A 25922-nucleotide genomic window follows, 5' to 3' on the forward strand; every position below is an offset into this window, starting at 1 on the left:
ACGAGAAGCTCAAAGCCCACGTTGGCCAATCAGAATCCTGAAAATAGCAACAACTGCAACCAATCACATCCTCTCTCTTCTCGTCCTCGGCTGCCTGAACCTCCACAAAGTTTTCCAAAAATCTCCACTCTGGCCAGAGTTTTTAGAACAAATTGTTTTCAGAGGCAAATTCTCGGTTTGCGTGTGAACGAAGGGCACAAACGAAGGGAAATGTCTCAGTTTTTCAAAATAACCACGTATGTGTAATCAGGGTATGAGAGTGGGTCTGGGGGAAGCTTCATTCACAGCCCATTTCCAAAGGGGCGTCACCAACGGACGCCACTCAAATGCCTCTGGGCGCCATTGGATAGTCCTACAACCTGCTTCAACATCGCTGTGCTATCATCATCGTGTAGAGCCCGCCTCAACGGTTGTGATTGGTTCCTCGATTTCGATAAATTTGAAATGGGTTTGAATGGGGCTCATGGCTAGACAGACTTGCAGAGCAAATCTCAAATTAAAAAATAACATAAAATGTATATCAATTAAAATTAGCTCCACAAAACCACAGCAGCAACGTTAAAGTGATAAGGGACTGTTCGTTTTTTAAATACCGAACGGTCCCTTTATCGGTCACCTTTCACACAAACGGTGCTTCGCACGGCAAAATTGAAACAACACAAACCTAAAAGATATTACAACGTATGTTACAATGTAAATTTACTTTTAAATATACAGAGAGCACTTTTTTATTCAAATATCAAAAACAAATGCATCCATAAATGTAATCCAGTGATAAGAAATGCTTCAATCTGAAATGGGCCAAGTGATTTTACTTTGAGTATATTAATTGCTAATTCTTACAGTATCTCACAAAAGTACAAGAGTACACCCCTCTCCTTTTAGTAAATATTTCATTATATCTTTTAATAGGACAACACTGAAGAAAGTACACTTTGCTACAATGTGAAGTATTAAGTGTAAAGCTTGTAGGCCTACAGCTTAAAAGATACAATGAAATATTTACTAAAAGGTGAGGGGTGTACTCACTTTGGTGAGATACTGTATATACTTGTATTTGGGTGACTTATTTTATAATACTCATATACTTGTATTTGGGTGACTTTTATAATACTTGTATACTTGTATTTGGGTGACTTTTATAATACTTATATGCTTGTATTTGGGTAACTTTTATATTACTCATATACTTGTATTTGGTAACTTTTATAATACTTGTATACTTGTATTTGGGTTACTTTTATAATACTTGTATACTTGTATTTGGGTTACTTTTATAATACTTGTATACTTGTATTTGGATGACTTTTATAATACTTATATACTTGTATTTGCGTGACTTTTACTGGAGTACTTCCATCTGTGGTTGTGTCTCAGTTCACTGAAGAGTAAAGGATCCTCGTGCACAGTGATGATGATGATGCCAACATTTACTGAAGGTGTTGTCGCACTTCCGGGATGATCCACCTGACGAACACGGGACGCGTGAGGTCATCCAGGTTTTAAACTCCGAGCGACCGGAGCTGACCAGAAGTAGCGATTGATGAAGTTTAGCTGCAGGTGTGATTTAAGTTCAATGGGACTTTACTGAGAGTCGGTGCCGCTTTTGCGTTTTATCTATTTATCTATTTATCTCTTCATGTTTGGACTTGAACGCATCACCGTGACGAGGAACAGCAGATAAACACACTCGAGTTTTTTTTAATTTATTTTCTATAATTTGCTTCTTGTTTTCGGCGCTCAGCCCTTCATACCCGCCCATGGAGTCTGCAGGTAAGATGAGTTTACAGTTTACAGTAGTGGAACAATGGAAGTAGCCTAGATCACCGTTTAGCAACGGAGCCTACAGGACTGAAACCACACCGGTAGTGATTTCTGTCTTGGGGGGATTCACAGGCTTCTTCCTCTGTAGGAACAACCTTCACTTTACATCCATAATGAGTCCGATTCCCCCCGTAGGCCTACTGTCTGCAGACTAGGGGACATTAAAGGGCTCATCCCTACTTTAAACGTTTACAATGGGATTTAAGGATTTGTTTTCATGGGTTGATTGGTGGAACGGGAGCGTTCCTATGTTCCCACATTTCTAAGAATATTTTAAAAATTAGGCCCTATGTTCCCACATTTCTAAGATATTTTCCCAGAATGAGGCCCTATGTTCCCACATTTCCGTTTTCATAATTTTGAATCAGATTGTACCCCCCTAACACTAAAACATGTTGTGGGAGGATAGGGCTTAAATTGAACTGAAATGTAGGAACACAAGACCTAATTTTGAATTTTAAGTCCTAGAAATGTGGGAACATAGGGCCTAATTTTAAGAAAAATATTAGAAATGTGGGAAGATAGGGCCTAATTTTAAGAAAAATCTTAGAAATGTGAGAACATGAAGCCTTATTTTAAGAAAAATCTTAGAAATGTGGGAACATAGGGCCTAATTTTAAGCAAAATCTTAGAAAAGTGGGAACATAGGTCCTTATTTTAAGAAAAATCTTAAAAGTGGTAACATGGCCCTTATTTTAAGAAAGATCGTAGAAATGTGGGAACATAGGGCCTAATTTTAAGCAAAATCTTAGAAAAGTGGGAACATAGGTCCTTATTTTAAGAAAAATCTTAAAAGTGGTAACATGGCCCTTATTTTAAGAAAGATCGTAGAAATGTGGGAACATAGGGCCTAATTTTCAGTGGGGAAAAAAAATTCTTAGAAATGTGGGACCATAGGGCTGACCCTGGTGGAAGATCTAGTAATTAAATAGTAATTTCCTATACAACATTTATGTAGTCTATTTACTTATTCATCTCTCCTTAATTTATGCCATCCTCCTTTCAAATGAAGTAAGGTTTCTGACAATGATGGAGGAGAAGAGATATTTAACATCATTTGAAGCCAAAATCCATTATTTTATTTTGACAGCTTCATTTCTAATTAAAAAAATACACAAATGCAGTTTACTCTGCTCTTCTTAGTTTGAATTTAACTTTGATTAATGGTTTAGTTCTCCTATTGATTTTATCCTCTTTGTATTTGGTCTGGTCTGTTTGTTGTGATGCAGTAACATCTCATTTCTCCTCTAGGGATCACTAAAGTCTTTTTATTCTTTTCTTTTTATTACATGTTGATGAAATGCCCATAATCTCAAATGCCCAATCATCCTATTTCAGTGTGTTTAATAGAAAGTTAATGGTAACTAACTACCTCTGAAGGGGCATTTATTGGACCTAATTAAACATGCGTAACCCTGTTAACGTGCACATGGGACCCCATAGAGCAGCAATGAACAGATATCTTTAAAAACATTTTAATAACAGCATTTGTGATGAATAGCCTTGATTTATTTGAGAAATGAAGTGCATGTAAAGCACATGGTGTCAAACTCAAGGCCCGCGGGCCAAATCCGGCCCCATGCACAGTTTGATCCGGCCTGCATATTAATTTAGGTTCAGAATACATTTTGGCCCAACTAGTCTTTGTTGCTTTATCTGAAGTTTTTGTCACTTTTGCCAACGCTTTTGGTGCTTTTTCCAGCATTTTTGCATTTTTGTTGCATTGTTTGACAGTTTTTTTCCTATTAATTTTGTGTGGCTGTTTTCTTTGATGCTAAGTTACATTTTTTGGGGCTTTATGTCGACCAAGCTGTAAGTGAGAAGACTGTGACACGTGCAATAATACAGATGTTTGACCTTGTTCGATAAAATAAAGCATGTCAATAAAATGTACATGTCTGGCCATGATTCCAGTGTGGCCCTTAGTGAAAATGAGTTTGACCCCCCTGATGTAAAGGACAAGCTGATGTGTTTTTTTGTATCCGTTAATTCAAATGGCGATTTATTTTCAGAGACGAGAGTCAGTCAGAGGCGTTCCCCTCTCGACCTCATCATGAACCAGATCCGCAGGAAACGCACGGCCGCAGACAGGAAGCCGCTGGGACGCTTCCTGTCCCGGGACCGGACGGGGATCCCTGAGGACGGGGAGGCCGAGGGCAGGGAGGAGAGAGGACCGAACTCAGGTGAGCAGGGAGGAGAGAGGAGAGAGCTCAGGTGAGCAGGGAGGAGAGACTCGAGGACCGAGCTCTATTTTTAGGGTAGAAACTTAAAAAAACGGGTCAATTTGAACAAAGAGGACAACAGTAAGGATAAGTTATTATAGCCATAATAAAACATCTCTGATGTCAGCTTTGTTAAATGTGAATATTGTTCTAGTTTCTTCTCTCCTCTGGGACAGTAAACTGAATATTTGTTGAGGTGTGGACAAAACAAGACATTTGAAGAAGTCATGTTGGACTTTTAGGAAACACTGATCCACATTTTTCACCATTTTCTGACATTTTATAGACCCAACAACTCATCCATTCATCAAAAAAGTAATCACCAAATAATTGTTATTTGCAGAGAAAGGTAACAGAAGCGAAGCCTCCTGAGGCGTGATGTGTGTGTGTGTGTGTGTGTTTTGTGTTTGAGGTGTTGCCGTGGCAGCGGAGAGCGAGCGGGACATCGGCTGGGGGGGCGTGTGTGTTTTCCTGCAGAGGTTCGGGAAGAAGAGCGACAGCCGCAGCCTCAGCCTGGCTCACTGTGACCTCACCGCTACAGACCTGCTGGAGCTAGGTAACCATGGTTACTCTGATTTAAAGGTCCCGTGACATGGTGCTTTTTGGATGCTTTTATATAGGCCTTAGTGGTCCCCTAAAACTGTATCTGAAGTCTCTTTTATATAGACCTTAGTGGTCCCCTAATACTGTATCTGAAGTCTCTTTTATATAGACCTTAGTGGTCCCCTAATACTGTATCTGAAGTCTCTTTTATATAGACCTTAGTGGTCCCCTAATACTGTATCTGAAGTCTCTTTTATATAGACCTTAGTGGTCCCCTAATACTGTATCTGAAGTCTCTTTTTTAAAGACCTTAGTGGTCCCCTAATACTGTATCTGAAGTCTCTTTTATATAGACCTTAGTGGTCCCCTAATACTGTATCTGTAGTCTCTTTTATATAGACCTTAGTGGTCCCCTAATACTGTATCTGAAGTCTCTTTTTTTAAAGACCTTAGTGGTCCCCTAATACTGTATCTGAAGTCTCTTTTATATAGACCTTAGTGGTCCCCTAATACTGTATCTGAAGTCTCTTTTATATAGACCTTAGTGGTCCCCTAATACTGTATCTGAAGTCTCTTTTATATAGACCTTAGTGGTCCCCTAATACTGTATCTGAAGTCTCTTTTATATAGACCTTAGTGGTCCCTTAATACTGTATCTGAAGTCTCTTTTATATAGACCTCCTCTTCCTCTTCTCACCCTCCTCTTTTTCTTCTCGCCCTCCTCTTCTTCTTCTTCTCTCCCTCCTCTCCCTCTTCTAACCCTCCTCTTCCTCTTCTCCCCCTCCTCAGCGACGTTGCTCCAGTTTCTCCCCCAGCTGGAGGAAGTGGACATCTCGTGGAACGATCTGATTGGCGGATGCCTGAGAGCGCTGACCTCTCACCTGCAGCATGTGGGCGGGATCAGGAAGCTGAGGCTCTGCAGCTGTAGGCTGGACACCGATGATGTCACCGCTCTGGGTCCGTCATTATCAGAGACATAGATATATTATTAATATTAACAGTCTATGGTCATTATCTGAGACATAGATATATTATTAATATTAACAGTCTATGGTCATTATCTGAGACATAGATATATTATTAATATTAACAGTCTATGGTCATTATCTGAGACATAGATATATTATTAATATTAACAGTCTATGGTCATTATCTGGGCCACGCCCAGTCTACGGATGCAGATTTTCCCTAACTTCTGTCGATTTTTTTTTTTTTTTTTTTTTTTTTTTTTTTTTTTTTTTTTTCACAGCTGAAAACTAAAAATATATTGTGTTTGTGCAGGTGAAGCTCTCGGCTGCGTGCTTCTCTTGGAGATCCTCGATTTGTCCTGGAACAGTGGCATCGGGGGCGGCGCGTTGCAAGGCCTGCTGGGTAAACTTCCCCCACCGCTGAGGGAGCTCCACCTGGTGGCCTGCCAGCTCACTGCAGCTGATGCAGCTGTACTGGGTACTGACTCGACACTTTAACGCATTCTCATAGGTTCATATGCTAGCATGTTCCTTTTCCGACATTTTTGTACGCTTTTTGTTGCATTTTTGTTGACATGAAGCCGTACAAAAGAGTTCCTTAGCCATCATAGAATTTAGGAAATCAAGCAAAAACAATGATAAAGCTTCTGGGGGAGTCTCCGAGTCGGCCAACTGCCATATGTCGGCTCTGAATGTCCGGTAATGCAGTTTAAAAAAACACTTTCCTGTGTTTTTGGTTTGGCGCACAACTAGGCGAGCCAAAATGTATTGTGAACCCAAATTGAAATATACGGGCCGGATCTGAATCTGCAAGGGGCCGGATTTGAGTCTTGTGTTTTCCCCTTAATTTCTTCTGGGACATAAACTCCCCGCTTGAACTTATACAGCAGCAGTCGTGCTACATACATACATACATACATACATACATACATACATACATACATACATACATACATACATACATACATACATACATACATACGAATTCCAGTGCATTACGTTTCATAGCTAGTTCATGAGAACAACCTAAAGCAACCTCTCTTTCAGGTTTGCTACTGGAGAACAGCCACAGAGCAGTGTGTGTGTGTGTGTGTGTGTGTGTGTGTGTGTGTGTGTGTGTGTGTGTGTGTGTGTGTGTGTGTGCCTTTTTCAGGAGGAATGGTGTCTTCTCTACCCAGACTCTGCGTGTTGGACGTCTCCTGTAACCCTCAGCTCACGCAGGAGGTCGATGATGCCGCCGGCGGCTTCAGAGCGCTGGCGTCCTCTCTCTGTCGCGCCGCCTCGCTCGCCACGCTGCGCTTACAGGCCTGCGGTCTGACGGCGGACAGCCTCGATGCTCTCGGTAGGAGATCTACTGTTTTGTGGTTTGATTTAGGTCAGTCTGTATCCACGACATTTCCACTTCAGGCGACTGCTCCGGTTGCCACAGGAAATTCAGCCGGTGGATTTGTGAGGACTATGGTTAACTGCTCCTCAGATCTCTGCAGGGTAAATCCAGACAGCTAGCTAGACTATCTGTCCATTCTGAGTTTTCTGTTGCGCGACTAAAACAGCTTTTGAACGTACACACGTTTCACCAAAACAAGTTCCTTCCAGAGGCTATTTTGCAGAGGGCCCGTGGCTCCATCCGGCGCTCAACACCTAACACATATTGTGATTGGTTTATAGAAATGCCAATAAACCAGAGCACGTTTTTCTCCCATCCAGGAATGCTGTGTGGACTATACCAGACCCTCCTCCGCAGCGCTGTGAAGGAAGGTCTGGCAATGCGAGACTGGTTTTAGGTTGATGCAGGTAGTTTAGGTTTCTGTAGTTTAAGGTCTTTGCTTTGTCTCTTCAGACCCCCTAGCTGTCATAGTTCAGTAGCGGAGGTTTACCCACTTCTTACGGTCTCTACTCTATCTTTTAAATAGAGGCTAATAAATACCCAAATCATGTTATTCGTGACGGTTTTGTTCAGCAGGTGTCTGTCCATCCAGACCCCACCGTCTACCAGACCTCCTGACATTTACATTTTTTTAACCACAAAACATGTAAACAGACATACTCATCTACAGGCAATGGGAAAGAAGTCTATCTTCTATTTTTTTAGCAGGTTAACAGGTGTTCAAAAACCCTAAAATAAAGGCGAAATGGTGGGAAAAGGCCATCAGTGTGCTCTATATTTAGAGTATTTTCAGAGCTTCACCTTGCTGTCAGACAGCCCTTTACGACGGGGAACTGAAGCCGTTATCTCTGCTCTCTTCTAAGCCATCAGACTCCGTTGACTAACCCTTCTACGAACCAAAGGAATATCTGGTGTTCTTCAGTTTATTTGGTGAAGTTAATCCTTTTTGGACATGTATGTCAAAGTTAGATTACACATGCTTTCTGCAAAGTCTGATGGCTTTTCTCCTAAAGGTACCACCATAGCAACATCTTTTGTCTCCCCCTCCACCTGTCGCTGTCCTGCAGGTGGTTCGCTCCGCTGCCTCCCCGCTTTGCGAGAGTTGGACCTGTCCTGTAACAAAAGTCTGGCTGGAGGACTGAACCACCTCACGCTCCACCTGGCTCACCTCACGCACCTGGAGAGCCTCGACCTCCACCTCTGCTGTCTCAAACACACCGACCTGGAAGCTCTGAGTGAGTGTGTGTGTGCGTGTGTGTGTGTGCATGTGTGCTAAATGTATATGAATGACAGTGAGCTGTAGGATGTAACGATAAACTCCACTCACAATCCAATAAGATTCTAGATTTTAAGTTCACAATATGATTTTCTCAGGATTTTTTTTTTTAATTTAAACGGAATGAGCTGCAGACAAATGACTGAAATATATTCCTTTTATTTATATAAACCGTGCAAAACAACAGATGTGTCTTCTTATCAAAAGTGACACTGAAATTGTATGTTATCTTAAACGAGAAAATGCATTTCCATGGTTACTAAGGGCCTGGACCATGTTTATAAACCTCTCTTTGATCTGATAACAATCGCACCTGGTCTTAATATGTCTCCTGTAGCACACCGCAGCACTTCAGACACTGAGAGCAAGCTCTCAAATAAAGGGTCAGACTGGAAAAACTATAACTGCTATCAGTCAAATGACGTCCTCCTGAGCACCACAAGGCCTTTGTGAACGTATTGGTATAAAATTTATAAGGATAAACGTGAAAATGTTGGCATATCAGCAATTTAAAAAAGTGGTTCGTTCTGCTGTTCACTGGAAAATATGGAGGACTTTTATCATTGCAGCGGATGGAGGGAAATTTGTTACTCTCATCATTTGGAAGCTTGCTGAGCCTAAAGTATAAAACATATCGCTTAACTTAACTATATTTTCTGAAACTAGACGAAAATACCTACGTTTTGATGTATAAATTGTGTATGACAAGTAGATATTGTGGGCGTGAGAGCAATTTATTAGAGAAGGAACTAAGATAATTTTTTTAAGGCGCTGTGCTGTAGCTGTGACATCATCCACTCTAGCTCGAGCAATACACACTCACTATAAACTCAAAAAAATCTTGAAAAGATCACTGAACTTAAACAGCTTTTTCACAAAAACTGTAAAATATATCAAAACACTGAGCTCACCCCAAATATCTGAATATTTTGTGAACAGTTTAAAGTTTGAATCACGTCTGTAGGTGGAAGAATGTAGGAGGAGATACATTTTGAAGCAGAAGAGGATTTTAAGGATTTGAAGCCTGCTCTCATTCACTTCAATGTTAAAAAAAAGTGTTAAAAAGCTTAATATTTTAAAAAGTATAAATAGTAGAAAAAAAGTTGAAGAAGTCCCATCATTAGCTGAAAGAGCTGAACATTTGAAAAGTTGAATGGTTTTTATTGGAAAAAGTATGCAGAAGTTACAGAGAGCCAAAAAACGTACGGAAGACGCTATAAGAACTAGAAAATGCATTTCCTGCAGAAAATGCGTGGGAATGCTGAATTGCTAAAGCTAAACTGGTTGAATAGCTCAAATCCGTGAGAAGAAGTTGAAGTAGTGAAAATAGTTGAAAAAGAGGAAATCGTTTTAATAAGTTTGAATTTCATTAAAAAGTTAAAAGTTTATGCTAAACTGAACTGTTTGCTTTAAAGGTTGAATAATGACAAAATATGTAGAAAATTGTGAGGTCTGAGTAGATTTTCTAACGGATAATGACTCACATATGCAGAAATATGAAACAAATTAATACTGTAATACTGTTAAAGATGAAAGTTGAAAAGGCTGAAAGAAGAAATATTTTATTAATATCAGATATATACACTGCATAGAATGAAAAAGCATCAATCTAGCTGAGATGTGAAATATATTAGGTGAAAAGAATGGTTTGGACAAGAAGAAAGAGAGGAGAGAAAGACAGGAAGAAAGGAGAGCAGGAGAGAAGAGACGAGAGAGAGAGAGAGAGAGAGAGAGAGAGAGAGGAAGGAGAGGAAAAGAAAGACAGCAACTTCGACTAAAATTGACTAAAAAGGCTGAAAGTTTAAAGACTTTGTATTATTATCAGCCATATCCATTGCGTAGAACAAACAAGCATGACCCTAAAGAGTTGAGAGGTGGATATATTGCCTGAAAAGAAACGGGCTATATACATGGATGAAATCACAAATGATGCTGGAGGGAGAGACAGAAGAAGGAAGGGAGAGAGGGAGTGAAAGAGAGGAAGGGAGGGAGAGAGAGAGACAGACAGAGAAGGAGTGATGGAAGGAGAGAGAGATTGAGAAGGATGGAGGGAGGGAGAGACAGAGGGAGGGAGAGTAAGAGGGAGGGAGACTAAAGGAAGGAAGGAGGGGAACAGAGGAGGGAGGGAGAGACAGAGGGACAGATAAGGAGACCGATAGGCAGGCAGGCAGGCAGACAGACAGAAGTGGAACGCTGATGATATAGCCTGATGATCATAGTTAGTCTAGTTAGTTGACTCCTACACCAAGTGTTTCGCTGGGAAATGCAAAGAAAGTTATACAGGAGAGTGAATGGAAGGAGTTGTGTTACTCTTGTCATTTGGAAGCTCAACCAGCCAAAAGTTAAACGCATATCACAACACTGAGCAGATTTTCTGAAACTAGACAAAATTACCTACGTTTTGATGCATGAATTGTGTATGACAAGTAGATATTGTGGGCGTGAGAGCAGTTTTTAGAGAAGGGACAAAGATACATTTTTTGAAGCTTCACCCTCTGAGCGATGACATCATCACTCTAACCAGCCACACACACACACTCTGTTTAATCGATAGAAAATCCTGAAAAGATCACTAAACTTAAACAGCTTTTTCTCAAAAACTGTAAAAGATATCAAACTGAAAGGTAGTAGCCGGATAGCTGAATATTTTGTGAACATTTTAAAGTTTGTTTGGCGTCTGTAGGTGAAAGTATGAAGGAGTTGAAACTATTGGGAGCGGAAGATTTGAAGGAGTTGAAGCCTGCTCTCATTGACTTCAATGTTAAAAAAAAGTGTTAAAAAGCTTAAAATTTTAAAAAGTAGAAATAGTAGAAAAAAAGTTGAAGAAGTCCCATCATTAGCTGAAAGAGCTGAAGATTTGAAAAGTTGAATGGTTTAAATAGGTGAAAATGCAGAAGTTACAGAGAGCCAAAAAACGTACGGAAGAGGGAATAATAAAAAGCAGAAAAATAAAGAACAGGATAACAATAGTTGGAATGCTGTTGAACAGCATTCCCACAATAATAAAAATGAATCAAAAAATTAATTGGATGTTTAAAACAAATCCCACATCAAAATAACTAAACGTTGTGACGTCTGGAGTCAAACAAGTGAAATGTAAAGTACATCACCCCCTCGGTTGTTATCATTTTGTAATCTTTACACATTTTATATCCATTTTGAACCGCTTCACAATGCATCGTTACATCCCCGGCGAGCTGTGAGGTCATCAGTGATGTAACAGTGATGTCACTCGTTGTCTCCAGTCCAGGTGCTCCCCTCTCTGACGGCGCTGGCGGAGCTTGACGTGTCGTCCAATAAGGAGGCAGGGGGCGTGGTCCACCCGCTGGTCTCCGCCCTTCCTCTGGCACAGATGAGGCGTCTGCCGCTCAACAGCTGCAGCCTGAACCAGGAGTCCTTCACCGCTCTGGGTACTAACTATATACCAAATACGCTAAATACTACTGCTACTGCTAGAGCTAGAACTACAGCTACTATTGGTACCAACACTGACATGGTAGAACTACAACTACCATAAGTACTAACACTGACCGAGTAGAACTACAGCTACCATAAGTACTAACACTGACAGGGTAGAACTACAACTACCATAAGTACTAACACTGACCGAGTAGAACTACAGCTACCATAAGTACTAACACTGACAGGGTAGAACTACAACTACCATAAGTACTAACACTGACAGAGTAGAACTACAGCTACCATAAGTACTAACACTGACAGGGTAGAACTACAACTACCATAAGTACTGACACTGACAGAGTAGAACTACAACTCCCACAAGTAATAACACTGCTGAGGTAGAACTACAACTACCATAAGTACTAACACTGACAGAGTAGAACTACAGCTACCATAAGTACTAACACTGACAGGGTAGAATTACAGCTACCATAAGTACTAACTCTGACAGGGTAGAACTACAACTACCATAAGTACTAACACTGACAGGGTAGAACTACAACTACCATAAGTACTGACACTGCCGAGGTAGAACTACAAGTAACATAAGTACTAACACTGACAGAGTAGAACTACAACTACCATAAGTACTAACACTGACAGGGTAGAACTACAACTCCCATAAGTAAGAACACTGCTGAGGTAGAAGTATTCAGATAGTTTACTTAAGTGTCTGCCTGTCTGCCTGCCTGTCTGCCTGCCTGTCTGTCTGCCTGTCTGTCTGTCTGTCTGTCTGTCTGTCTGTCTGTCTGCCTGTCTGCCTGTCTCAGCTCTGGCTGTGCCGTACCTGTGCAGCGTGGATGTGTCCTGGTGTAAAGTGGTTGGTGGGCGTCTGGCGCTGCTCCTCGACGCTTTGCAGCCGACAGTCATCCTGGAGCTCCGCCTCAGCAGCTGCGAGCTCACTACCGATGACCTGCGTCGCCTAGGTAACGCACGCAAACACACACACACACACACACACACACACACACACACACACACACACACACACACACACACATACACACACACGCCCATACACACACACACACACACACACACACACACACACACACACACACACACACACACACACACACACACACACACACACACACACACACACACCTTTCATATCAAAAACACAACATACCAGTAATGTTGTTTCCGATGAACTTGAATGATTGAAATGTTATCTATCGGCCTCGTGGAAGTTGCATTTTGGGCAATTTAAGAAATATTCATTTATCGGCCATTATAAATGCAGATACCGATAGTTTGGAAAATGCCTAATATCCAGCCCTTCCAGAGTTTGGCTTTGGCTGATTATGCGTTGAATTATGCGATCGCATAATCACGTTTTTCTGGAGGGACTGAATATCTGCCGATAAATCTTACTACTACTACTTTATACGGTACAGAGCCGTTTGGTGTCTGTCTTGTGTGTCCGGTGCAGCCGCCGTGTGCCGCCGCGGCTGCCTGTCCTCTCTGCGCCGGTTGGACCTGTCCTACAACGGCTCGGTCGGCGATGAGGGCTGGACCGCGCTGTGGGCGGCAGGAGGCCTGGGCGCGCTGGAGGAAGCGGACCTGAGCCTGCGACCCTCGTCCGGCGCTCCGTGCTCGGCCTGGCTGCCGGCGCTGCTCGGCGCTCTGCCGCGGCTTCCCGCGCTGACGCGCCTGGCGCTGCAGCGCTGGACCGCCGGCTCCCGGGACAGGAAGCAGCTGGACCACTGCCTGAGGAAGAGGAGCGTCCTGCTGGAGTGGGATCCGCCCAGTACGGACGGGGCAGCGGCGCCGTTTAATCAGGCGACCAATCGGGAAAGTCCGGAGGAGAGTCGGCCTGAGGAGTAGTGGTGCGTTCTTCTTGTCTTGTAATCGCGAGTAGTAGCTCGAGTGTGATTTCATCCGTGTCGTAAAACGAATAACTTAACTGAGAAAAGATGGATTTTTGTAACATTTTTAGTAACATTTAGGATTCTATTCACCCAGTTATTGACATGTTACACAAATATATTTCACAGTTTGATACATGAAAATTAGGTTTTGATTAAGGTTAACGTTAAGCTACTGCTCTGCTTTCTGCTCAAGACTCGGCTTAAAGCCGTTGTTGTCATACAGCAACCGAGCGTCTCTAGCCAATTTCAGCTGCACGAGCTACAAAATAACTAATCAGGCGGTATTTAACTCCTAATAAGACTGTAGAGACATGTCTATAGGTAGTAGTATACAGCACTATGTTTAACTCCTAATAAGACTGTAGAGACATGTCTATAGGTAGCAGTATACAGCACTATGTTTAACTCCTAATAAGACTGTAGAGACATGTCTATAGGTAGCAGTATACAGCACTATGTTTAACTTCTAATAAGACTGTAGAGTTATAGTTTTATCACAGGCAAGCTGCTCATCTTTAGATATTGATTTAATGTCCTTTAATGACTGAAAGAAAAGGGCAGCGGAGTCCTTACAGTACTTAGATTTATATAATTCTGAATAAAATTTACTACAAAAAGAGGCAATTTCCTTAGAATTATCTGTCAAATTGCCATTAATTAGCAGCGAACTAATTGAAAGATTCCTAGAGTTGTGTTTTTCCATTCTAAAAAAGTAAGCAGAACTCTGTTCTCCTTGTTCTAACCATTCGTACTTATACGACCTCGGGGGCGTTCTTTTTGCAATTTCCGGTTCGTAACTCCGGAAAACGATTCGTAAATCGACATAGGTGGACAAAAAGAACGCACCATTAGCATCCAAAACTCGGGAGGTGCTTATCTGATGTCATACGTCACTAATGAAGGAATTAAAAAGCATCTCCAGCACGCTGAGATTTAAACAGAGACACGTATAGTCGTCAAGATTCAACAGATTCGTTATTTTGTCATTTTAATGCTCCACATGACAAAAAAAATTGTGTTTCACACATCCACCAGTCAGTAAATAAATCTGTGTAAGACAGACAATTTTAAAATGATAAGCTCATGAATAAAAGCACCTATTAAATAAACTAAGTTTGCACTAAAATAGAATAAAATAAGTAGTTTTGTTAATATTTTAGAGAACGTGTCAAACTCAATGCCCACGGGCCAAATCCGGCCCCTTGCAGATTTAGATCCGGCCCGTATTTTTCAATTTGGGTTCACAATACATTTTGGCTCGCCTAGTTGTGCACCAAACCAAAAACACAGGAAAGTGTTTTTTTAAACTGCATTACCGGACATTGAAAGCAGACATATGGCAGTTGTCCGACTCGGAGACTCCCCCAGAAGCTGTATCATTGTTTTTGCTTGATTTGTTAAATTCTATGATGGCTAAGGAACTCTTTTGTAGGGCTTCATGTCAACAAAAATGTGACAAAAAGCGTACAAAAATGTCGGAAAAGGAACAAAAAAAAAAAAAAAAAAAAAAAAAAAAAAAAAAGGTGAAAAATGTCTGAGAAAGCCACAAAAAAGTCGGAACAAAAACAACAAAAATGAGGAGAAAAGCTACCAAAATGTTAAAAAATACAGTAATAAAAGCACATCAATAAACTCTCCATGTCTGGCCCTTGGTGTGATTCTCTTTTTCCAATGTGGCCCTCTGGGAAAATGAGTTTGACACCCCTGTTTTAGAGAAACAGTCTCTTATTCATATTCTCCGCTGAAGCGGTCTGATTCTAGCCCGACAAGCCAGACCCACATCAGGATGTTGAGGTCTGGGAACTCCCCATTGGCAGAGCTCAATCAGAGGGGCGGGATAAACGGTTGTCTTTCAAATTCCCTCTGTACTCAGAGCCAATCAGAGCAACGCTAGGTGTTAGATTAAACTTTGAACTCCGAACACATCTTCCTTTTTTAAGAATGACTTCAGTGCCGTTCTTTGTTCTTTTCTCAAAGAAAAGCTGAACTCCAAGTCTTCCAGAAGACCTCTGTTCCCAGCAGCAGCAGCAGCAGCAGCAGCACCAGCCATAAGCCCCGCCCCCCCACTCTATACACGTTGTGATTGGCCTGACTGAGAGTTGCTAGACTGACCCTGGCTGCCGCTAGGGTGCGTCTAGATTTCTATGCTATCTGATTTCTAACATTGTGATGAAAATTCACAATTTTTGTTTTTTAATATAGGGCACATTGATGAAACACATTTTAGATTTGATAAGGGTCTATTCTTTTGTCTAGAAACGCTGGGAAAATCTAAAAAATATTTTTGGTATTTTCTAGAACTTGAAAACTTTTCAAATTGGGCAAAAATCTTTTAGAAAAAAAATCTTTATCTTTTTTTTTTTTTTTTTTTTGAACCTTTCGATGTAAAACAACACACAAAGAAGTACAGAACACTAAATGTAACTTATGAAGGGTGAAAATGTTGTTTATTCTTGATTAAAGTAATGCTTGCATTTGACAGAGTTATAATAGCATTAGCGTGTCACTTGGTGTGATATCTTTTGTTGTAAAGAACAATCTTTACCTGTAGGTTGATTATGGCTTAATTCAGATCCACGTTGCCCAGCTTATCTTGTAAAACATAATTTTACTCTGAACTAAAACCCTCACATCTGGTTAAAAGAAAAACAGAACGTAGGGCTGACAGATGGGGCTGAAATTAACATCAATATTGAAACAAGTTTCTGATTTCTATATGTAGGATATGGCATTGATAATTATTATAAAAAAAAAGTCAAATTGACGTTCAATGAAATGAACTTTTTTTTTTTATGACCAGTATCTATGAGCTCATCTCATTCATTTTCTTTGTTTCTAGATACTTTTTTGGGCATTTTAGGCCTTTATTTTTATAGGACAGCTGAAGACATGAAAGGGCCAAAGGGGCGCAGGTCAGAGTCGAACCCACGGCCACTGCGTTGAGGAGTAAACCTCTATTAATAGGCGCCCGCTCTACCAACTGACCTAACCATCTCATTCTCTACTGCAAACATTCATTTGAACGACAGATATGATTATATTATCGCGATACAGCTCCACTGGAAGTTGATAAACAAATTGCCAACATATTGCCCAGTTTTATAAACTATGTGATGAACTCAGATGCGCGCGCCCATATATGGAGGTTTATTCCTCGACGCAGAGGCCACGAGTTTGACTCCGACCTGCGGCCCTTTGCTGCATGTCACTTCCCCTCTCTCTCTCTTCCCTTCATGTCTTCAGATCTTATAAAAGTAAAGTCCTAAAATGCCCAAAAAATCATCTTGGTCTAAAATAGTCTAACATGCATGCACAGGTTTATTTTGTGAGCTAAATCTTTGCACATTTTGCACCCTTGAATCTGTGCACTAAACATTTTAAATGTAAATGAGATGTAAGGATGAACATTTTGGATGCACCTTTTTAATTAAAAAAATCTCACAGACAGCAGGTTTTGAGAGTTCATGTCTTCGTTCTTCAAATTTGCATTGATTTATTTTGTACTTTTGACGAATGTGTGCATGTTAGTCAAGTCGTGTGTGTGTGTGTGTGTGTGTGTGTGTGTGTGTGTGTGTGTGTGTGTGTGTGTGTGTGTGTGTGTGTGTGTGTGTGTGTGTGTGTGTGTGTGTGTGTGTGTGTGTGTGTGTGTGTGTGTGTGTGTGCATTCTTGTTTAACTACATTCGTGGGGTCCAAAAACCTAAAATACAGTATACTTGTGGGGTCCGGACAGCTTTGTGGGGCCAAAATGCTGGACCCCACAAGTTTAAAGGGCTGTTTGAGGGTTAAGACTTGGTTTTAGGATTAGGGTTAGAATTAGGTTATGGTTAGGGTGAGGGTAAGGGTTAAGGTTAGGCATTTAGTTGTGATGGTTAGGGTAAGGGTTAAGGTTAGGCATTTAGTTGTGATGGTTAGGGTAAGGGTTAAGGTTAGGCATTTAGTTGTGATGGTTAAGGTTAGGGTAAGGGTTAGGGTTAGGCATTTAGTTGTGATGGTTAAGGTTAGGGTAAGGGTTAGGGTTAGGCATTTAGTTGTGATGGTTAAGGTTAGGGTAAGGGTTAAGGTTAGGCATTTAGTTGTGATGGTTAAGGTTAGGGTAAGGGTTAAGGTTAGGCATTTAGTTGTGATGGTTAAGGTGAGGGTAAGGGTTAGGGTTAGGCATTTAGTTGTGATGGTTAAGGTTAGGGTAAGGGTTAAGGTTAGGCATTTAGTTGTGATGGTTAAGGTTAGGGTAAGGTGCTAGGGGATGCATTATGTCAATGATGGGTCCCCACAAAGATAGTGATATGCTGTGTGTGTGTGTGTGTGTGTGTGTGTGTGTGTGTGTGTGTGTGTGTGTGTGTGTGTGTGTGTGTGTGTGTGTGTGTGTGTGTGTGTGTGTGTGTGTGTGTGTGTGTGTGTGTGTGTGTGTGTGTGTGTGTGTGTGTGTGTGTGTGTGTGTGTGTGTGTGTGTGTGTGTGAGTGTGTGAGTGTGTGTGTGTGAGAGAGAATGAGAGTCCTAGCAGGACTGCAGGGGAACAATCTGCTGACTCTCACCGTGTGGCGGCAGGGTGGAGTCTGTCAGCGGGTCTGTTGACGTGTCGGAGGTGAAGGATGTGTTTGTACCGGAGCCGTTTGTGCTGTAATAGTTTCTCCTCAAACTGTGGAAGAGCTCCGCGAGAAACACCCGACCGTCCACCTCGTACGCGCTGACATCTGTCTGCTCCGGAGGCAGGCGGCCGCTGGCGATCAGCTCTCTGAAGGCCTGAAGGCGGGAGGGGGGGATTGAATAAACTTTATTGTCCCCCAGGGGAAATGTGTCTTAGGCATAGTGCTGCAATCTGTTGCTTCAAAACACAAACATGTAAAATTGATACAAAATCAACATAAAAGCATAAAGATCAACGAAAACTCTCGGGGCATAAAAGAAGGAGACCTGACCTTACATGCAAAACGACTTCTTAAATAGTAACCGTAATAATTCAAATGCAAAAAGTGCCGGTGTATTTATTGCACTTTTGCTCTGTTGTGCTAAGGTTTACTGTTAGGTGTTCAGCTAGTGTCGCTATTCTTGCCTTACTTCCTTCTTTCTACCGTCTTTTTTTTGTCGTTAAAAGTTTTTGTCTCCTTTTGTCGTCAGCATTTAAATGTTTTCCAGGTACAAGGCTATCGCTGACATCGCTGTATTCTTCCTCTTTATAGAGACTTTTTATTCTACCAAAAATTATTCGCGCTGGTTAGGGGGTACGAGCTTAAAAAAGTTGTTCAAAGAGGGAACATTATTTAAAAAAGCTTGAGAACTGCTGGACTAGAGTTCAGCAGCTTGATAGACGTTGGACTAAGCGGTAGCTTAAGTCTGTTTGTTTACCAGTCCCTCCAGAAAGTCGTGATTATGCGATCGCATAATTCAATGCATAATCAGCCAAAGCATTTTTTCAAATGCGCGGCACTTTCGCCGCATAAATTGCCGATTTCCATGCAAAATGTGCGGGGCTTGCATGATTTCATAATCCCCGCATTTTCGTTGCAAAAAAGTCACAAATATCTTAACAGGAAGTTGAAAAATGTTGCGTTTACTTCACACGAGCAGCCATTTTCCCCTGTTTCCATGGGAAAGTTATGTAGTGACGTAATTACGCGATGCGAACATCATCGAAAAGCAGGTTGTTGAATCAATTTTTTTTTCTATTTTTCATCAAACCGCGATATTTGCAAGTTCCCGCAATTTCATTGCATAAAATTGCATAAATATCATATAGCATATTCCATCGCATTTTTTAAGAAAACGTGCCGCATAATCAAGGATTTTTGCCCGCAACAATCACAAAAAAACTCTGCATTTTTCCGGAAGGACTGGTTTTACATCTCGGCACACGGAATCGTCTCCCTGATGGCAGAAGTTCATATTCGGAAAAGAGAGGGTGTTGCTTGTTTCCTATACGAGTTGGACCATGCGTCTGTTACCGTTCAGCGAGGTGCCAGGATGTGTTGTCTAGGTTACCTGACAGACAGACTCCTCCAGGTGGTTCCCCCAGATGTAGAGGTGGTTCAGAGTAGTGTTGACTGTCAGAGCCCGAGCCAGAGACAGCAGACCCTCCGACCTGATGTTGTTGCTGCTGACAGACAGCCTGAGGGACACGGACAGACACGGACACTGTTTGTATGTCTCGTGTAAATACATCCAGTTGCTCCAGGGTAGTCTGATAAGAGATAATTCAGTTACGCCGGCTACACGCTCGCTGCGTGGCGTTTCTGTTGCGTGTCAGTTGGGTGGCGAGCGGCTGCGTGGCGTTTTCTACGTCTTTACGCACCAGAAACGTGTCTGACGTGGCGCTGCTGCTGCTGCTAGCCTTGTCTGCACACATGGATGCTTCCCATAAATATATTCTGATCTGATTACAGCAAGGACAATGTCGGCAGTATTGACGGCAAAATAGGCTCCAGAATATTTCCTTCTGTATTGTACAGGTGCAATATTTGAAAATCGATAATTATTTAATATATTTATTAGAATTTTTTAAAATGACATCTATAACTCTGCATTTATGTCAAAACCTCGAGACTTTCAAACATCAACATGTCATTTATTAGTATGTATTTGTGTCTAAACGACATATAAACATATTTTCTTATTCTTATTTTGCCTGGAAGCGCTTCCAACACGCTTGCGTGTCGCGTGAAAAATAGGCGTCCGGTTCTATTTCTAGCAGGCACGCGTTTTTGGCGCGGCTCGAGCCACGCCTAAGACGTGTGTGTCGAGCAGGCGGTGTGTAAGCTCTAACCTGTTACCATGGGAGCCGATATATAAACGGACACGCCACGCAGCTGACGCGCTCACGCCACGCAGCCAGTGTGTAACCGGCCTTATCTTAAACGGTGTAAAATAAGTAAAGAATACTCAATCTTTTCTCCACATCAGACCTTTTAAACATCCTTTAAACAAGTGTGGAAACTTTCTCCTCATCTCCTTAAAATAAGTACAAACTGGATACTTCCTCTTCTTCAGACCAGAGGAAAATGCTTACAACGACCCATCACCACACTAATGTGATGGGGTCACAAGTAGACATAGCTTAATTTTAGGGGCATCAGAAGCCAGAAAGGTTGGGAGTCCCTGCCCTGGAAACCAAGTAAGCCCAAAAAACTTCCTAAAAGCGAGCGCACGTTTGTGAAAATGTGCCTCTGGCCGAGCAGCGAGCGGACCTGATGGAGAACTGACGTTGTACGGATTCTGTTTGTCTGAGTGTGTTGGACCCACTCTCTCAGGGCGCAGCCTGGCCAGGCGATGGCCTCGCTCAGGTACCCAGCACCTTCATCTTCAATCCGATTGGACGACAGATCTACGATCTCCAGGGTCTGGTTCTGCTTCAGTAGCTCGGCTAGGAGACGCACGCCATCACGAGTCACGCGGTTGCTGCAGGTGACAAAGACAAGACCAAGAGGAAGAATGGGAGACCGTGAGAGTAGAGCTGGGCAATATATCGATATTATATTGATATTGTGATATGAGACTAGATATTGTCTTAGATTTTGTGATATCGTGATATGACATACGTGTTGTATTTTCCTGGTTTTTAAAGGCTTATAACAGTAAAGTGATGTCATTTTCTGAACTTACCAGACTGTTGTAACTGTTCTATTATTTGCCTTTTCCCCACTTAGTCATTATATCCACATTACTGATGATTATTTATCAAAAATCATAAATATTGTGTGAAAACACCAATAGTCAACACTACAATATCACGTGATGCCATGGGGCGCAAAAAGACTTTTTCCCAGAGACTTAACCCTCTTGTTGTCCTTGGTTCAAACTTAACCCTAGTTTCTATATCAGAAATTTGGGTTTCTTTCAACCAAATTTTAAAGAAAAGTAACGTGGATGGCTCCCTACAACGCTCTTCACAAGTAAAATAAATGATCAGTTCCCTACTTTCATTGACTTTGGGGGTTTTATTGAATTTAATAGCATTTAGAGAGAAATAAATTGATAAAAGGACGTTGAAAAAAGTGACAAAAATGTCGGAAAAAGCTTCAAAAACGTAAAAAAGTGCTGAAAAAAATCTACAAAGACATCGGAAAAAGTGACAAAAACTGGGTGGCTGGGTGTACTAGTGGTAGAGTGAGCGCTCATATAAAGTAAAGGCTCAGTCCTCGGCTCAGAAGTTGCAGGTTTGATTCCGACAAGACAACACAAGGGTTAAAGAGACGTCTGTAAATCAGGGTTTACATTTTTTTTTAGCGTCACCACCCCCGCAAAATGACTTGTTTCACTGTGAGAATGTGATCCATGGTTCCTACCAGCGCAGGTCCAGGTAGCGCAGGCTGTGGTTGAGCCGCAGGCCTTCAGTCAGCCTCTCCATCCCGGTGTTGGTCATCCCCATCTTCCCCAGGTGGAGCTCCACCAGGCTGCTGTTCACCACCAGCATCTCCGAGAAGTGCACCGCGCACTCCTCCTGAGAGACATATACAGTACGTACACACATCAGGGCTGATGCCGGCCTCGTATCAAGTATGAAATGTGATTTTTGTCTGTGTGACACATAGAGGTGTGAATCTTCACTGATCTCCCGATTCAATTTGATTACGATTATCATGTCTTCGATTCGATATAACAATGCGTGAAATACATGTTTCTATTAAAGCCATGTAGGATATTTAATTCATAGCTTTTCATAGCTTCAAAAACCAAACATTCTGCAGTGCTCTCATACTAAATAAACTGGATGCATAAAACTATACAGCACTGAGCACATGGCACTTCCTGAATGTGCAAAACATAACAGAATATGTAAACAGAAATGTTGTTAGGCCGACATTAAATTGTAAACAGAAATAATCGATTATGAGCCGGCCGATTATCAATGCAGCGTTGTCCACGTCCACGATTTGATGCATCGATTATTTGATTAATTTCAACACCTCTAGTGACACACCAGTGTGACGATGCTCTGTGTGTTTGTACCTGGTGGCTGAAGAGCAGCGGCCGGCTGATATCGACAGAGACGAGAGCCCTGTTGCTTTTCAACACGATGGCGAACGCTATCACGCTCTGAGTGTCCTGCAGGGACAGAGGCAACACAACCAGGGCTGCAACTAGCGATTCTTTTTATAGTTTGGTTAATCTGTGGATTATTTTTCTCGATTAAAATGTCTTGTTTTGTCCACAACTCAAAGATATTGAGTTTACTGTCGCAGAGGAGTGAAGAAACTAGAACAATATTCACATTTAACAAGCTGGAATCCGAGAAATGTTACTTATTTTTTGTGCGTGCGTGAGTGAGTGCGTGTGTGTTTACCAGGTCGCAGTCAGCCAGCTGCAGCTCCTTCAGGGTGCTGTTGACCTGCAGCACGCCGGCCAGGTGCATGGCTCCTCTGTTCCCGATCTTATTTCCTGACAGTCGGAGAGAGAGCAAGGTGCTGTTACACTGCAGAGAGAGAGAGAGAGAGAGAGAGAGAGAGCATTACTACTTTGTGAAATTTAAAATCTTAAAGCAGAGGTGAAAAGTAGTAGTTCTTAGGGCTGGGCGATATGGAGAAAATCAAATATCACAATATTTTTGATCAAATACCTCCATATTGATACTGCAACGATATTGTATTGGTGCTTTCACAAAATATTTACACAATGAGATTTTAGATAAATAATCATCAGTAATGTGGATATAATGACTAAGTGGGTAAAGGCAAATAATAGAACAGCTAGTCTGGTAAGTTCAGAAAATGACATTTTCACACTTTATTGTAATGCAGCCTTTAAAACCAGGAAAAGACACGTATGATCATATCACAATATCCAAAATCTAAGAGGATATCTAGTCTCATATCACAATATCAATATAGTAGTGAGTGTGTGAGTGTGTGAGAGTCTGTGTGTGTGTGTGTGTGTGTGTGACTGTGAGTGAGTGAGTCTCTCTGTGTGTGTGATTCTGTGTGTGTGTGTGTGTGTGTGTGTGTGTGAGTCTCTCTGTGTGTGTGTGTGTGTGTATGTGTGTGTGAGTCTCTGTGTGTGTGTGTCTCTCTGTGTGTTTGTTTGTGTGTGTGTGTGTGTGTGTGTGTGTGTGTGTGTTTGTGAGTCTGTGTGTGTGTGTGTGTGTGTGTGCGTGTGTGTGTGTGTGCGTGTGTGTGTGAGAACCTGCAGGCTCTTGGCGAGAACTTCGGCTCCGTCTCTCTGGATGTTGTTGAACATCAGGTCCAGAGAGCGCAGAGCTGAGCCGTCCTCCTGCTCAGTGGAAACAGAAACCGAAATATTAAAAGAAACAGGGAACCTAAATCTGACCCATTTACATCATAATGTTGTCACTTCCTGTTTACCTGTAAGAGGCCAACGAGGTGTCCCACCCCTTCATCAGTTATGTTATTGTACCGGACATCAAGACCTGCTGACACAAACAAAACAAGGTTTTCAAATGTTTAAAAAGAAAAAATGTTCTCCTGACGTGTTCTCCCGAACCGGACTGATCACCTGACACGCTGTGGTTGTTTCTCAGACATTCAGAGAGAGCGCGAACGTCGTCGTCACTGAGTCGCTGGACGTTTGTCAGGCGGTTGTTTCCTGTCAGTTTTAAGGTCACACTCCTGCTGAAAAACACACACAACCAAACTTTAATTGATTTCATGATCAGGCACTGGATTGCTGCGGTTTTATTTTCTAAAGTAAGAACTCATGCATCAAAACCTAAACTAAATAAAAAAGGAAGAAAAAAAGTAGTTGCATAGTCGTAGTATCAGTTGTAGTAGCAGCAGCATTTCACTGTTGTGGTTATTTAAATTTAGAGCTAATTTAACTACTCTATTTACTTTTTGATAGCTTAATTTATATTAATTTAATTAATTAATTAATTGATATAGCTTAATAATAATAATAATAATGCCAACGATTTTATGTTTTGTTTGTTCATGTTTTGTAAATAAAAGGAAAATAAAGGAAAATCAAATTGAACAGTTTAGTTATTGCTTCTTACTTTACATAAAGCAGTGGTGGAAAGTAGGCTAGCTAAGTATATAGTAGTAGTATAGTAGTAGTAAAGTACTATTTGGTCACTTTTACTTACGAAGTAAAAAGTTAAATGTCTTAGTTTTACTTATAATGGAGTATATTCTATAACTGTAATGCGTTCACAGAAATTACAATCTCAACCAGCAGCACCTGAAGGCAACATTAACTAGCTGGCTCCGAAAGCTAACGTTGGCGTTAGCTAAATTTGACATTTGGCTTTTTGTTTCGTAATGTTTTTTTTTAACTTTCAGTCATTTTAGTTTACATTTAGCTACTTACTCCGTTTCCGTAGTGTCCTTCAACACTTGTATGATGTATGGATTTATTTGTATCTCATGTTCTCGGCAGACAGCAGCGTAAAACTCGAACATATTTTGTCTAGCCATCGTTGCTGTAGTTTGAGTCGTTATGGCAACAAGGGACAATGGCGTCACACGAAGGACATACACGTTTTAAAAAAGAAAACTGACGTTATAATTTGTTATAATAATTTCCCAACACAAGAATACTTCATTTGAGTATATTTTCAGTTTTTATATTTTTCAAATAATTGTATATTTTAATTTGCTGTCATTTCTTTTACAAATCAAATGTCTTTTGCTTTTTTTTAAAAGTCACATGAGCAACAAAATGTCTTACTACTGTCTCGAGACATTACCTACGTTAGTGTATTATACTATTATAACTAATGCAAACCCCTAATATGGTCTTCATTTATGATTTTCAAAATATATTTACTCTTTGTACCTACTAAACTTGGCTCCATAATAGTGTTATCTTTCGCACTGTATTCAATATTTTGTAAATAAAGTTTTTTTTAATTCCTCTGCCATGCAGAAACTAAACTTATAAGTACATTTCGACAAGGAGATAAACCGTGAACATCCTATTTCGCTTCTGCTGATGTAAGTAAATGTGTTCAATTTAACATTTACACCACCACCTTCAGAAGCTTTTATTTTTTTACTGAAAACGAGGTGTTAAAGAGATATAATTGTGCCAAATTATTCCGTTTCTAAACAGTTGGTGTTTTTTTTATTTTACGATTAATTTTTAATTGAACCTGCGCTGCTGCAAAACACCGACATAAAAAAAAAACGAGATGTAGATACTGTAAGAAACCAAATTTCTTATGTAATAATCCATCTTCGTCCGCTTATCCGGTGTCGGGTCGCGGGGGGAGCAGCTCCAGCAGGGGACCCCAAACGTCTTATGTAACTATAAGCAATAATCAAACATGGTCACTTAGACAGAACACACATCTGATATGGTCACTTAGACAGAACACACATCTGATTGTCCCTTTTTTTTCTTTCATTTTATTTTCCTGTTGTTCAGTTTTCATACAGCAGTGAACGTGTATGTATATGCAATTCACATTTCTGCACAA

General features: G+C 41.1%; 2 protein-coding genes across 5 annotated transcripts; one reads left to right on the forward strand and one right to left on the reverse strand.

Moving 5' to 3' along the window:
- The first annotated feature begins 1445 nt into the window (after positions 1 to 1445).
- Positions 1446 to 15551, forward strand: lrrc31 (leucine rich repeat containing 31). Its single transcript, XM_028569700.1, has 11 exons — positions 1446 to 1773; positions 3837 to 4007; positions 4459 to 4602; positions 5379 to 5546; positions 5871 to 6035; positions 6711 to 6899; positions 8012 to 8179; positions 11466 to 11630; positions 12453 to 12608; positions 13118 to 13514; positions 15534 to 15551. The coding sequence occupies exons 1-10, from the start codon at positions 1761 to 1763 to the stop codon at positions 13510 to 13512; spliced, it is 1734 nt and encodes a 577-aa protein (XP_028425501.1). The 5' UTR covers positions 1446 to 1760; the 3' UTR covers positions 13513 to 13514; positions 15534 to 15551.
- On the reverse strand, positions 12493 to 24929 carry lrrc34 (leucine rich repeat containing 34). Of its 4 annotated transcripts, XM_028569703.1 has the most exons (11): positions 24812 to 24929; positions 23999 to 24114; positions 23848 to 23915; positions 23669 to 23755; positions 22833 to 22961; positions 22499 to 22594; positions 21835 to 21989; positions 20792 to 20947; positions 19535 to 19661; positions 18091 to 18298; positions 12493 to 12604 (listed from the first exon to the last, which is right to left on the reverse strand). In XM_028569703.1, the coding sequence occupies exons 1-11, from the start codon at positions 24916 to 24918 to the stop codon at positions 12585 to 12587; spliced, it is 1269 nt and encodes a 422-aa protein (XP_028425504.1). In that variant the 5' UTR covers positions 24919 to 24929; the 3' UTR covers positions 12493 to 12584. The 4 variants fall into 4 exon arrangements, with proteins under 4 accessions (XP_028425504.1, XP_028425505.1, XP_028425503.1 ...); XM_028569704.1 differs by lacking the exon at positions 12493 to 12604 and having other exon boundaries at positions 18040 to 18298; positions 23848 to 23912; XM_028569702.1 differs by lacking the exon at positions 12493 to 12604 and having other exon boundaries at positions 18040 to 18298.
- Between the last annotated feature and the right edge of the window lie 993 nt (positions 24930 to 25922).

Source organism: Perca flavescens, chromosome 22, assembly GCF_004354835.1.
Source record: "Perca flavescens isolate YP-PL-M2 chromosome 22, PFLA_1.0, whole genome shotgun sequence".
NCBI lineage: Eukaryota > Metazoa > Chordata > Actinopteri > Perciformes > Percidae > Perca > Perca flavescens.